Source organism: Annulohypoxylon truncatum, assembly GCF_022578515.1.
Source record: "Annulohypoxylon truncatum strain CBS 140777 unplaced genomic scaffold F4807scaffold_10, whole genome shotgun sequence".
In the NCBI taxonomy this organism is placed as follows: Eukaryota; Fungi; Ascomycota; class Sordariomycetes; order Xylariales; family Hypoxylaceae; genus Annulohypoxylon; species Annulohypoxylon truncatum.
In genome coordinates, this window is record NW_025953796.1 from 718787 (window position 1) to 731280 (window position 12494).

The 12494-nt window shown below is 48.1% G+C and overlaps 2 protein-coding genes across 2 annotated transcripts; both read left to right on the top strand.

Annotated features, from left to right (window-relative positions):
* The first annotated feature begins 4857 nt into the window (after positions 1 to 4857).
* Positions 4858 to 6513, top strand: F4807DRAFT_33953 (uncharacterized protein). The gene is made up of 2 exons (XM_047995360.1): positions 4858 to 5241; positions 5830 to 6513. The coding sequence occupies exons 1-2, from the start codon at positions 5211 to 5213 to the stop codon at positions 6183 to 6185; spliced, it is 387 nt and encodes a 128-aa protein (XP_047855845.1). The 5' UTR covers positions 4858 to 5210; the 3' UTR covers positions 6186 to 6513.
* Positions 6514 to 9341: 2828 nt separating this feature from the next.
* On the top strand, positions 9342 to 10659 carry F4807DRAFT_450992 (mannose-1-phosphate guanylyltransferase; the record flags this gene model as incomplete). Its single annotated transcript, XM_048000190.1, has 4 exons — positions 9342 to 9348; positions 9422 to 9465; positions 9540 to 9686; positions 9760 to 10659. The coding sequence occupies 4 exons, from the start codon at positions 9342 to 9344 to the stop codon at positions 10657 to 10659; spliced, it is 1098 nt and encodes a 365-aa protein (XP_047855846.1).
* Positions 10660 to 12494: the final 1835 nt, after the last annotated feature.

Sequence of the window (12494 nt, forward strand, 5' to 3'; positions counted from 1 at the left end):
GAGCACGATAGGACTCGAATAATGGCTAATGGCTAATCGCTGCGCCTCTATCCTTACTGGACGGCATGCCTCCGCAGTTACACATCAAGAAAGTGCGTCAAGAAGCTCGGCAACGAAGATTGGCTCGCTCATTGTACAAGAAGGGTCCCGTAGACCTTGACTATACCCTTTTCACACTTTTCTACAGGATGTATCATGCACTTTGCAGCATTTTGCAATCAACAGTTAGACCCTTAGCGGTAATACAAGAAGGTTCATCAAGCAAGTTCGCCCGATTTATGTGAGACAGAACCAGCTAGAGGGATTCTAATGCATTCGTCAATCTGCCTTCTCCACCGCATGCGGTCATGCTGTCCAACACGCCAAACGGTACCCTTATTCAGCAGGTTTGAACGCAGCATGAGCCAACGCTGGCCGGAAGAGTGGCAAACCGCTCGCAGGAGCTGGATTCGACCCGACTTGCCAGGCCTCGGGGAGGACGCCACTGGTATGTATCTGAAGTAGTCCAAATCGGAACGTTGACGGCAGACGGCAGGTCTAGTCAAGGCTAAGGAGACTAATGAATCGTACGACGGAGGCCATTATCCCCAACCCTATGGCAACCGCGCCGTGGTAGTTGAGAGGCGCTCTGCAGAGTTGCATGGGTTTTGTACGTGCTGATCGACTCAACAGAATCGATGGGTTGGCCACATGGTGTGGTCGTCTCGCGTCCCGTCCCTACACGTACACCCCCATAACGCTTTGTACTCTTACGGCCACATTAAGTCTTTGACGTGTCAGTCTCCATTATGGCCTCCCCGGGTGGCCATGACTTCAAGATGGTAGAACGATCTCCGAGCTAAAGCAAGGAGAGGTAGCATTTGGCACCATCTCCACTGATCGCATGTGCTTAGCACGGCGTAGCGAGGTGCCGTGCTACCTAAAAGACCGCAGGCACATGGTAAAAGGCTAACGGAATCGTGGATCGAGGGTCGCCGAACTTATCTGTCCGACGACTCTAATATGCGCTCCGATATGAGGGCTACGACTTAGCAGTGTATCTTAATGCTCTAGTACGCGAATTATATCTTGTCTCTTGGCCATGCCCATTGTCAATATTACTTACTATTACCCCTGATAAGATTCTCGGAAGGACATGATAAAATGGACCTAGTAAAAGGTTGTTGCGATGTGAGGTAGAATAGTAATGTACCCCCTAACAACCAACAGGCCTGTTCGGGCGACCCCCTAAGCTCCAGGCTGCGCCTCCCGCGTACTATTGTAAACAAAACCTGCTGCACGACATGGCCTCTGCCTGTGGGCCCCTTTTCCGGATGAACGAATGGTCTCGCGCGTAAGATCAGCGCCGATTGAAGCCGTAAGATGCTGGGTACTTGCTAATAAATAAGCCTCTCGAAGAGGATGGCTTCCGAGGGCTTGAAAGAAGGCTGCGATGACCTCACGGTTGATATATTCCCGGCGCCTCTTTTTCCTAATAGCTCGGACGTCGTGTCCAGGCCGGATGGGCTGGGGCCCCGAAGTCTCGGATCTCGCAAACACGTTGCATTTCTGACAGAGATTGACCTTTAATCTACGCATGTATGTCTCTGGCAGTGACTCAGGTCTCACAGATTAGGTAGGATCGTGAGAAAAGCTCTCGACCGCGTACATGGAACCGAGTGATGGACTCCCTCGGCAACATCCCTCAACGGCGTTAGTACTCTTGTCCAAAACCAGTATGGCGTTATGTATATAATAATTCGCGAGGATTTTGCCTCTCTAAGGTAGGTAGTATGCGCGTAACCGTCGACTAGACCATCTCCAGACGTTATCTTCCCTAGCGGTTCGGTTTCTAGAAGTCGTCGACGATCTCAACCGCCGCGACGTTTCGGTCGAGTAGATCACGTTGCGTGCGTATAGGCGGTCATGCTATGTTATGTTATGTATGTATGTATGTTGATAAGTACGGAATGAGATGTATCGCGTTGAAGTACATAAACATGCCTCCTATATGTATACAGGTATATAGTAGTACTCGGCACGACCGTCTACGGCCGTCTTACACGAAATCCACGAAATCCACGTTCGACATATACTTAAATACATGCTTACATGCTGCTTGGATATCTCATTTTCCTATTTTTCCATTTTTCCCTCCCTTTCTTCCAATGCCTCATGTTTTCTACCAATTTTTGCTGATATAGTCTTACTTCCGATGCTTCCCTCACGTCGCTTACATGGCTGCTCCCAAGCCTACATCCATGGACCATACACAAGACAAAGCCATACATACCATACCCCCTAAGCATGTACTTCTGACACATTCATAGCATTAGAGCACCTAATATTATTATGATCGTTATGTATTATACAAAGTAGGTAGGTAGTTTGTAAATATTGCAGTTTGTATTGTGGCTAGCGCATTCTCCGTATTTCCACAGCCATGTGGGCTCGTTTGTTGGTCTGGGCGTCGTCTCCAACGTTGCTAAATGTCGAAAAAAAAAGTCCTACCGGCCGCTACATTAAAGTCCGAGAAGAGCAAGTTACATCCCCATTATCATCTCTTCATCAAAACAACAAAACAACCTCGGTTTCGCGTGTGCCTGTTGCTAGTTGCTAGTCGCTTGCTGTGGTGGTCGTGTTTGGACGTATGTATTGTAGCAATCACGACGGTTCCTTCGTCGGTACAGCTACGAAAATCGTCATCATGAGCGGCATTCCATTTCCTCATATGCAACAGGTGGTCAGGCCAGTTCGGACCAGGTCGTGAATCGGTACCGCTACCTCAGCGGCAGGCCTGGCGGCGTTGGATCGACTAGTACCCGTACCCAATCTAACATGCACAAAATAACGTCTATCTTGATTTAATATCAAGCGGCAATGCCAACTCATCAGTGCATGAGGTGTTAAACGTCTGTTCTTCGCCTAGTCGCCTCGCTGCTCCCGAGAACGGGCGATTTTGATTGGCCCGACACCCCATAGAGCTCTTAGTGGCTCCTGTCGGTCTTCGCAGGGTCTTCAATGGCTCTCCAATGGCTTCTTAGGGCAGAGACCAGGTTCACAGAGAGACCGGGGTTGCCCAGGCAGGCTAGCCAGTGTTCATGCATCTCATTCTTCCTCACCGACTTCGTGGTTCCGGCTCCAGCCAGTAACTTGTCGATATTTTTCTGACTTTAATGTTTTAGCTCCAGAGGGGAGAAAAAAAGGGGGTAAAAAAAGAAAGGAAAAAGAAAAAATACATAACAAAGAGAAGGAAAAAAAGGGTCAAAACCAAACTACTACCATTTCCCTCTACGTACATGGCGTCGTCGGCACTATGTCAACAAGCAAGCGCCGCCGCTCGACGGGATAGCGGGATTGCTCGCTTCCATTGGGACATACGGGATATACCTGGACATATCTAGGGTTTCGGTTTTAATGAACCATCGTCGAATAATAAGCCCCAGCGATATTTTACCTTTATTTTAGTTGTTTTTCTTTGAACTTGTCATCGTCAACCGCTCTGATTTGCTGATCTGCCCAACGGCACTCCCCTGCTTACGTTGTCCCATTATGGGCACCGTCGCGAATCGCTCACCCACCCCTTCGGTCCAGTATTATGTTGTTGTAACTTTGTTCTGATCCAGTGGGTTGGCCTGCTGTTACGTTCTTTCTCAGATCCGGGACTCCATCCTCACCGTCAGGAACCCCCCCCTCTCTTCTCCTCATCTCTCAGTTCGATCTCCGAGTCCTTGTCATGTACATGGATCCATGGATCTATACGTACATGATACAGGTGCGCGTACATATCAAAACAGACAGGCATCGTCGTTGTTTATGTAGTAGCAGTAGCAAAGAGACTAGGTAGGCATGCACGTACGTGGGGAGGTATCATTATTGACACTTTTTTGGTCGTCTAAAAACGCCGTTTTCCAAACCGTACCAGCCTTTTCGTTGTTTTGATTGAGTGCTATTGCATTAGTGGCCGCGAGAGGGATCTTGGATTTGGCAGTTTGTTACTCTCACGCTCTCTCTCTCGCTTTCCTTTTCGACCTTCCCCTCCAGAACAACGAACCAGGCACATCCCTTCTTTTGCGGTTCTCCGGGTGACCCTGGAAGGAAAAGAAGGAGGAGGCGACGTGACTGGTGGCCGGCGCCTTAGTGGGCACAATATTACATTTTTTCTTTCTCTCTCTGCTAGCTAAGCTAGCTTCTCGACCTCTCTCTTTCGTTCCTTCTATGCTCCTCGTGTACTTTCCCCCTTCAAGGTGGTTTTTTTTTTTTTTTTTTTTTTTCTTCTGCCAGTTCCGCCGAGGGTCGTGGATTGGCCGCAGACGACTGGTTCCAGTTTCATTTCGCCACTCCAAATATGCCTACCTCTGCATATACATCATTCTCTTTTACCCAGCTGGGTCCCATTGTCGGACAGGGTTATGGAGAAAAATACTCACGGAGACGGCGGTACCACATTCTGCCAAAAGGAGTACGGCCAGACTTATCAGAGATGATCGTCTAAGGGAATGCATACCCCATGTGTTGCGGTGGAGTTGCCTAGTCTCTCGAAGGTTTATCAACTGGCAACGACATGCGCCAGCACAGCAAGATGGGGTCACACTCTTCAAGAGCCGCATCTTCACCTGCGTCTATCGACCTGGTTCCCTTCCGTCCCATTGCCCCTTCGGCCTTGTCTGTTTAATTGCGTCTTTACAGATCCCTGCCCCGCACTAACAAGTCCAATTCTGCAATAAAGCACACATGTCTCGCCGTCGATGGCTCGTCTCTCTGCACCGCAGCCCCGAAATACGTAGCCTAACCTCCCCCTTCTCAAAACACCACCACAACCACACCTCGGTCTTGTAGTACAGAAAACTCATCAACGAACCGAACCTTTCTCAGTGCTGCCCTACCGTCTTGACCATCTAATAATTCCCTCGTACAGTTGGGCTTGACTGCATATACTCGCAAACGGCCTTTCTCCTCCCCTCCCCGGAATCTCGTCCCGTGTTCTGCTGCTGTTACTGCTGCCGCTGCCGCTGCCGCTGCCGCCTTGCTTACGCTCCTTCTATCTCTCAATCTCCGGGGATTTCGTACATACCACCCGACCGATTCTTCCCTTGTGTTGGTGGGGGTGTTTCTATGTTTTGAGAGAAAAATACCACCCTGCTTGGAATTTTTCTTTGCGAGTTTCCGGGGCCACTGAGTTGCCACTGAAGTTGCGCTGCGTGCTTTCGCTTTGCTTGCCCGTCAGCAATATGGGAGGATTCTACATGCAGTATCTCGAGAGTAAGTTTTTTCCTGCTCGCTTACCTTTTTATTTTATTTTATTTTTTATTTTATTTTAGTTCAGAGTACCATTGCCGTTTATTATATTCTTGTTGTCCTGTTTTTTCAACATACGCCCAAGGCGAATTGTCGTCTCCAATAACCCCACGATGACGCGCGCGCCGTTGTGGGGCCTGGACAGCGAAGAGTTCGTCTCACACGTGGACAACCCCCTGCGTCGAAATCTTCGATGCCGCAGGAACACCTTCGAACTACCTTGCTAGCTAGTACCCCCTTCTTCTTTTTGCTTTGCTGTTCTAAACGCCACGTTCCTGGCACGTACGGACGGGATGTATGATATAGGATGGGTTGTATGTGAGTGCGGTGGTGCAGTGGTGCGGGTGTGTGCGGGTGTGCCTGACACGTTCGATCTTGGGGGGTAGTGCTTTGCTTCGCGATCGTCCGGGGCCGTCATGCATGCGCATTTTTCGGGCTCGATCTCTATCGCGTCATTAGGGCTGCATATACACACGCGGGCGGGCTTCGTTGGCATCGAATAAGGGGGTTTCGGGGGTTCCAGGATCAGCAAGCTAACATAGCATCCGATAGGCCTGTGCCGGCGTCGTGGGTGGCGAGACCCTTCGTACGAGTGTTACAGAGATCCCAGTGGCTACACGTGCCTTGTCCTGGTAAACGGGCGCGAGTACCAGACGGACCTGGCGTACGAATCGGATCACCTCGCCCAGGAGAACGCAGCCATGAGGGCGTTCATGGTGTGCCGGAATTTTTCTGTCAACGGAGGCATGCTCGCGCGCAACGGGATTGTCCAGGGTCTCCCAGCCAATGAGTCCACCAGGCGCAAGAAATCCCGCCATGCCTCGTCCGGCCACGGCCACGGCCAGAAGGAGAGCCGCCACAGGTCTGGGCACCACTCGAGCAGCAGCTCGACCGCATCCTTCGAGTGAGGGACCAACGAAAGGAAAAAAAACGAAACAAAAAAATCCAAAAATTTTTGATTGCCGCTTTCCGATGGAACTGCGGCCCAGATACGAGACCCCATCGGCTAATTTTCAACCAATGGATTACAAAGCGAAGAGACAGAGAGGCGTCTAAGATTGATATATATACACGTGGTGAAGCTTCACAGCTTATCCTCAGGCATATTCCGCGGAATACCCCCATTCACACAGCATTGAAAATCCCCCTTGACGAGAAAGGAGGAAGAGACAAAAGTTTGCATACATCTACGATTTTTACGACCTGACGAATGAAACTGAAACGACCGTTATGAAAACCCACGCCGAACAAAACCTAATACTGACGATTTTATTTCCCGCCATGAGATATTCCTGGGAGAGGCTTTAGTCCGTTTTTTTGATACGTTTTTATTTCTCCTTTTTATTTTTTTCTGATTCACCTAAAAAAGACTTGACGGAACCCCTTTTTTTCCCTCGGCCCATGGGGAGATTTACAGAACCAGGCCGGTTCGGAGGGAAAACGGATTCTATTGGAGGCAACTCTGCTGTTTAGCGAAAACCCGCCTTTTAGGGGGGTTATACCATTTTCCCAACCCTTGTGATAATCACGGCTTTCAGAGCCTTCCCCGACTTGACTGGATGGCCTGGCTCCGATGGACAATTTGGTTATCTCGAGATAGACTTCTTCTGAATGCCCTAGGACTACGCGCGGGCGGCCAAAATTAGAGAGCAATATGGCGGTTCCCACCTTCTCCCCCTTTTTTGGCCATTTTTGCAACTTTCTTTGGAGATATTTTGGGCGAGTCCTGCTTGGCATTTTATCTGTTTCCTCTATCTATCGGACGACGAGGGGAAAAAACGAATCGACCGAATCTAGAGTTGGGATGGAAAAAGGGGTTGGAAAACGAGTAGAGAAGGGAAGAAACACGGGAGGAAAATTTTTCAGCGCGAAGGAAACAAAAACTTTAAGGGAGAAAAGATGGCATTTTGCTTTGGGCGAGACTGCTTTGGTTTTACGACCAGCGCTCGAGGATTGGGAGGCTTTTTTCCTGATTTCTCTTTCTCTTTTTCCTGATTTCTTCATCTCTTTTTTTTGGAGATTCATAAAATTTTCTCACGATCTTACGGCTTTGCTTAGATAGATGATGACCACGCTCACGATTATGATGATATTCACGAAGAATCGAACCTACGACGTTCACGACATGACGATTAATTCCTCATGGTCGCACGAATTTTTCCCGTTTCATAGCTAACCGCTGGTCTTTTCCGATGCATCTGCCCGTGATGTGTGCTTGATGTGCGTCCGATGTGTGAAACCCAAGAGATTGGTATTGTTACTTGGCTTATGAGATGTGTTTTACTGTGATATGTGTGGTATAAGAAACGTACTCGAATGATGCTCGAACCACGATGAAACACAGAATCGTCATGTAGTATACGTCAACTTTGACTCGAACGCGAAGCTCTACCATCTTAGAGTGAGGTTCTTACGGAGTTTTATCTAAAAAAAGAATGCCACTACTCGACCACCCCACGGATCATCGTCCCCAACTTTTTATTTCCCCGAGTGCTGTCCCAGATCACGGTGTGCTTGCTGGGTGCCTCGGCGGGAGGGCGGGTGGACGTGCGTTTCCTTGTTCCTGTGACAGGTACAGCGAACCTGCAGGTCGTAACACAACATCTGCTAACATGGGACGGTGACGGCGCTGCATATCAGTTGGTTAGTTAGTTGTGTGTAGGTAACCATCCTAACCATCCTAACCATCCTCAATTAACCCCTCGCTATCAACAGCCTACTTGCTTATATATAGGCAATTGTAGGCAATTGGAATCCACCGTGGATCTGTTGAATGTGGCACATAATCCCTCCGGTGATCCTGTACCAAGTCGGAAGCTGGATCCTTTCGTCTTATCACGTACATAGTGAGAAGAGGTAAAAAGAGACCAACGACCCGAGGTTCGCGAGTAATTGCGTGCATCGACCTCCGCGAATAATCGGAATCGGAATCTTGGAATTCTAGATGGTGGTTCAATCTAAGTTGGACGTCATGTCATTCTTAAAGAGTATTGATATTGACAGAGGCGATGTTTAAACTCGTATTTATTATAATGTCGCATAAGGCAATGCCACCGGTTTCCCACTTAATCCGGTCATTAACATTTCAATACGAGAATAACTTATGTAAGTGGGTGATGTAAGTGGGCGGATGGCGAACGGTGAACGGTGAACGGCTAAGGATTTAAGTTAGGTTTGCGGTGCGATACTAAACTTACCTACCTAGTATGCTTTGACACATCGAAAGGAAGTTGGAAGGCACTCGCCTATTCCTACCTGTGTAACGTCTGAATATATTGAGGTATATATTAAGCCATAGGTAGCAATAGCAATATGAATAAGATTAGTCGACGACGCATAATAAAACTCAGTTCAATCAATTTTATTGTTTCGTACCGCGTGGGGTGAGAAGGAGCGTGATTGGTTATGATTGGTTTCTGTAATAGGATATTGTGTAGCGCAACTGCCACACTGTTGTGGCTGAAAGTGGCATTGTGGCCCGTGCATCATTGCCTGAGCTGGAAATCAGGTGGTAAACTTACCTCAATAAGGTCAGGGATCCCAGAAGGGCTGCAGAAGGGGGGTTACGCTAATTTCAAGCATTTACTGGCGAGACAGCCTAACTAGTGCTAACTGCTAAAAATAATAAGAATAAGGGGGCATTCGTAAACCCAACAGTCTTCAATCTTTTATTCCTTGAACTTTCGCGACATCGTCAAAGAAAAGCTTAGGTGTCCTCTCAAAGACGCCCGTTCTAGCATCAGTTGATCTCTTTCCATTTTGAGATTTAACTAACTTCCAGTCACTCAGTCATTCTTGTGCATCCAGATCACATTGACCATATTGACTTTTGTTCAACTTGGCAAACATCAAGCTGAGCTAATCATCTGCATCTTGCATCTGCGTCTGCTACACTGCCACCACACCGACTCTCGTCCCTCCATACGAATTTCCCTCTCGTAGTCGGACCATCGTCGTTCGTTTCTTTGACTACAACGACACTCTATAGAAGCGCAATTTGCACATTCACCTTCGCTTCGCGACAATTACTATACAACACCCTTTTCTAATCACTCATCGTCAATATGAAGGGTATGGTCTATCTAGGAAACCCCTCTATTACATGGATAGGATGTGATTGGCTGACTTTCTTTTCTTTCTACAGCCATAATTCTCGTCGGCGGCTTTGGCACGCGTTTGCGGCCTCTGGTACGTGCTCCAACTTGTTGTTATAGTGTAGAATGTCTTAGACTTGAATTCGGAGGCTGATTGCTATTTTCTAGACCTTGACTATGCCTAAGCCTTTGGTCGAGTTCGCGAACAAGCCTATGATTCTCCACCAGATCGAGGCTCTGGCTGCTGTCGGTGTTACTGACGTGGTCCTTGCTGTCAACTACCGCCCGGAGATCATGGAGAGAGTGTTGAAAGAGGTGCGTAGCCGAAACAAACCAAAACCTGCAACCATCCCGTTTCTCCTCCGCTAACGATATTTCGCCCGTACAGCATGAAGCTTCTCTTGGTGTTAAGATTCATTTCTCTCTAGAGAATGAACCTCTTGGCACAGCTGGCCCTCTCAAGCTGGCAGAAGAGATCCTCGCTAAGGACGACTCGCCTTTCTTCGTTCTAAACTCCGATGTCACCTGCGAATTCCCTTTCCAGCAACTTGCTGATTTCCACAAGGCCCACGGCGAGGAGGGTACGATTGTTGTTACCAAGGTGGAAGAACCCTCCAAATATGGTGTCATTGTACACAAGCCAAACCACCCCTCACGAATTGACCGATTCGTGGAGAAGCCTGTTGAATTCGTTGGCAACCGTATTAATGCCGGTCTCTACATGCTGAATGTCTCGGTGCTCCAGCGCATTGAGAAGAACCGACCTACGTCTATCGAGCAGGAAACTTTCCCAGCAATCGTTCGCGATGGTCAACTGCACTCTTTCGACCTGGAGGGTTTCTGGATGGATGTCGGTCAACCCAAGGACTTCTTGACTGGTACCTGTCTATATCTCTCATCCTTGTCCAAGAAGAAGTCGCCCCTGCTTGCTTCGCCGTCAGAGAGCTACGTCTACGGTGGCAATGTCATGGTTGACGAGACTGCCAAGATTGGCAAGAACTGCCGTATTGGCCCCAATGTCGTCATTGGTAAGAACGTTGTCATTGGCGATGGTGTACGTCTACAAAGATGCACACTTCTCCCCGGATCCAAGGTCAAGGACCATGCTTGGATCAAGAGCACGATTGTTGGCTGGAACAGCACCGTTGGCAAGTGGGCTCGTCTTGAGAACGTGACAGTTCTCGGTGACGACGTTACCATTGGCGACGAGATCTACGTCAATGGCGGTAGCGTCCTCCCCCACAAGAGCATCAAGGCAAATGTTGATGTTCCTGCCATTATTATGTAATGGATTCAAGCACTCTGCGTGCTTCAAGTCGGCCCCTTTTGATTTTCGACAATTCTTCGTGTATATCCTGGAACCTTTTTCATTACGATTTCATAATACGCCGGCAATTCCGCCCTCTACCTAGGGGCAACATCTCTTCTCAACACTTCGATTCCATATCCAAATAGGGAGGCGTTCTGGTCAGCATGTCATGATAGACGACCGTCATTCTTATCGGGGGTTTTTGGCATGATCTAGTGGATTTAAGCATAGGGCGATAAATCGTCCTTGTCTAAATTTAATCCCACTTGACGTGGCGACGAGTCTTCTCGTTCATGATACCCAATTCCCTGCCATTCCAAGTGGTCGACTCTAGATTGAGCATCCATCTGTCCTAATAATAATGGGGCTTATTATATACAACAAAAGACGAAAGGTTGCCTGCAAAAGGGTAGATGACGTGAATGAGGTCAGCATTGGGGGCTCCCTGAAAATGAAAAAAAGCATGATGGTGCAAGCACGACTTTACGGTGATGGTATAATTGCGAGTCTCGTTAGTATATGCTTCGGTTGGCTTAGCGAACGAATGCTATGCAACATAGGTCGGAAGGAGATTACGAGATGGGCTGCTTTACCCTTTTTAGCAATAGGGGATCAACCAATTCTGATAATATCTCGAGGTGTCTAGGTAACTAGTTACTTAGGCAAAAACGATTCAAGGAAATAACCTCAAAACGTGCTGTCGACGTTGATGCGTATGATAAGTTCAACAAGGGTGCTCCGTCATGACCATAGTTGTACGTGATCGAACTACGCAAAATGATTGAAGAGAGTTTAGGTCAACCACGCTCGTCGACGGCTAGATGTCCGTAACCGGCACTGAGTTAACTCAACTATGTACAGCAACGACTATCAAGCGTTGACAACACACCTTGACTTCCCCATCTCCAGCGAAGCCTGCCTCCACAGATCCATACTGCAAGACGAAACGGGGGCCATATCGCCAACCTCCGTCTCGGTAGACCGAATCGGCACGCAGAGACACGGCTGCCGAGGTATAACGAACCCTCCACCGTCGGCGACCTGCGATGCGTGCCATCTCGATCAGTCTTTCCAGCCCGGCGGTGAAGATACAGGTACTATGCAACTAGTCGTACATATGGGATCCATCTGTATACCTACCTACCTAGCTACCTACATATGTTGATCTACCACGTACCTTGTGCTAACCCTAACTGAATACCTACCTAAACCATAACCTACCTATACCGATCTGAGCATACATGCATGCATGCATACATGGATGGTGAAGGTGAATCTAAAGATAAAAAAACCGAACAATAACCAAAACCTCACCAATCGGGTTGCGCATTCGGATGTGTGTTCCGTAGGTGTGTATCGTATCATCGTATCATACACACCATACACGTACATGGGTGCGTATGTACCTACCTTGCAAAAAGGTGTGCGGCAACATCCGGCGATGGGGGCTAAAGAATATTAGCAATAGGTAGGTAGGCATAGACGAGTGGACATGATAGATATACATCGTTTAACAGTTTTATTATATACCTAGGATAAGGTAAGGTATGTAGGACTAACATTACTAAAAGTACGGTTTCGAGCCTCACATCCCATTCCACCAGACCATCCTTTCCTGGTCTCCCGTGTCATTATACTACCTAACCTTCCTGTTCTTACATACATTACATGTGAATGTATGTACGTATGTTAGGTATGTATGCCCGGTACGCAATGTACCTGATGTAAGGCACCTCATCTGAGTATACCGACCTCTATGGTCATGTGCGGGCAGAAGTTGGATCTGCCATCTCCCTTCCCCAAATCGAAAACCG

Excerpts from the sequence above, each read along its gene's own strand:
- F4807DRAFT_33953 (XM_047995360.1), top strand. The coding sequence starts at position 5,211 with ATGGGAGGATTCTACATGCAGTATCTCGAGA. Across the intron at positions 5,242-5,829 it reads CTACATGCAGTATCTCGAGA|GCCTGTGCCGGCGTCGTGGG; the intron begins GTAAGTTTTTTC and ends AGCATCCGATAG.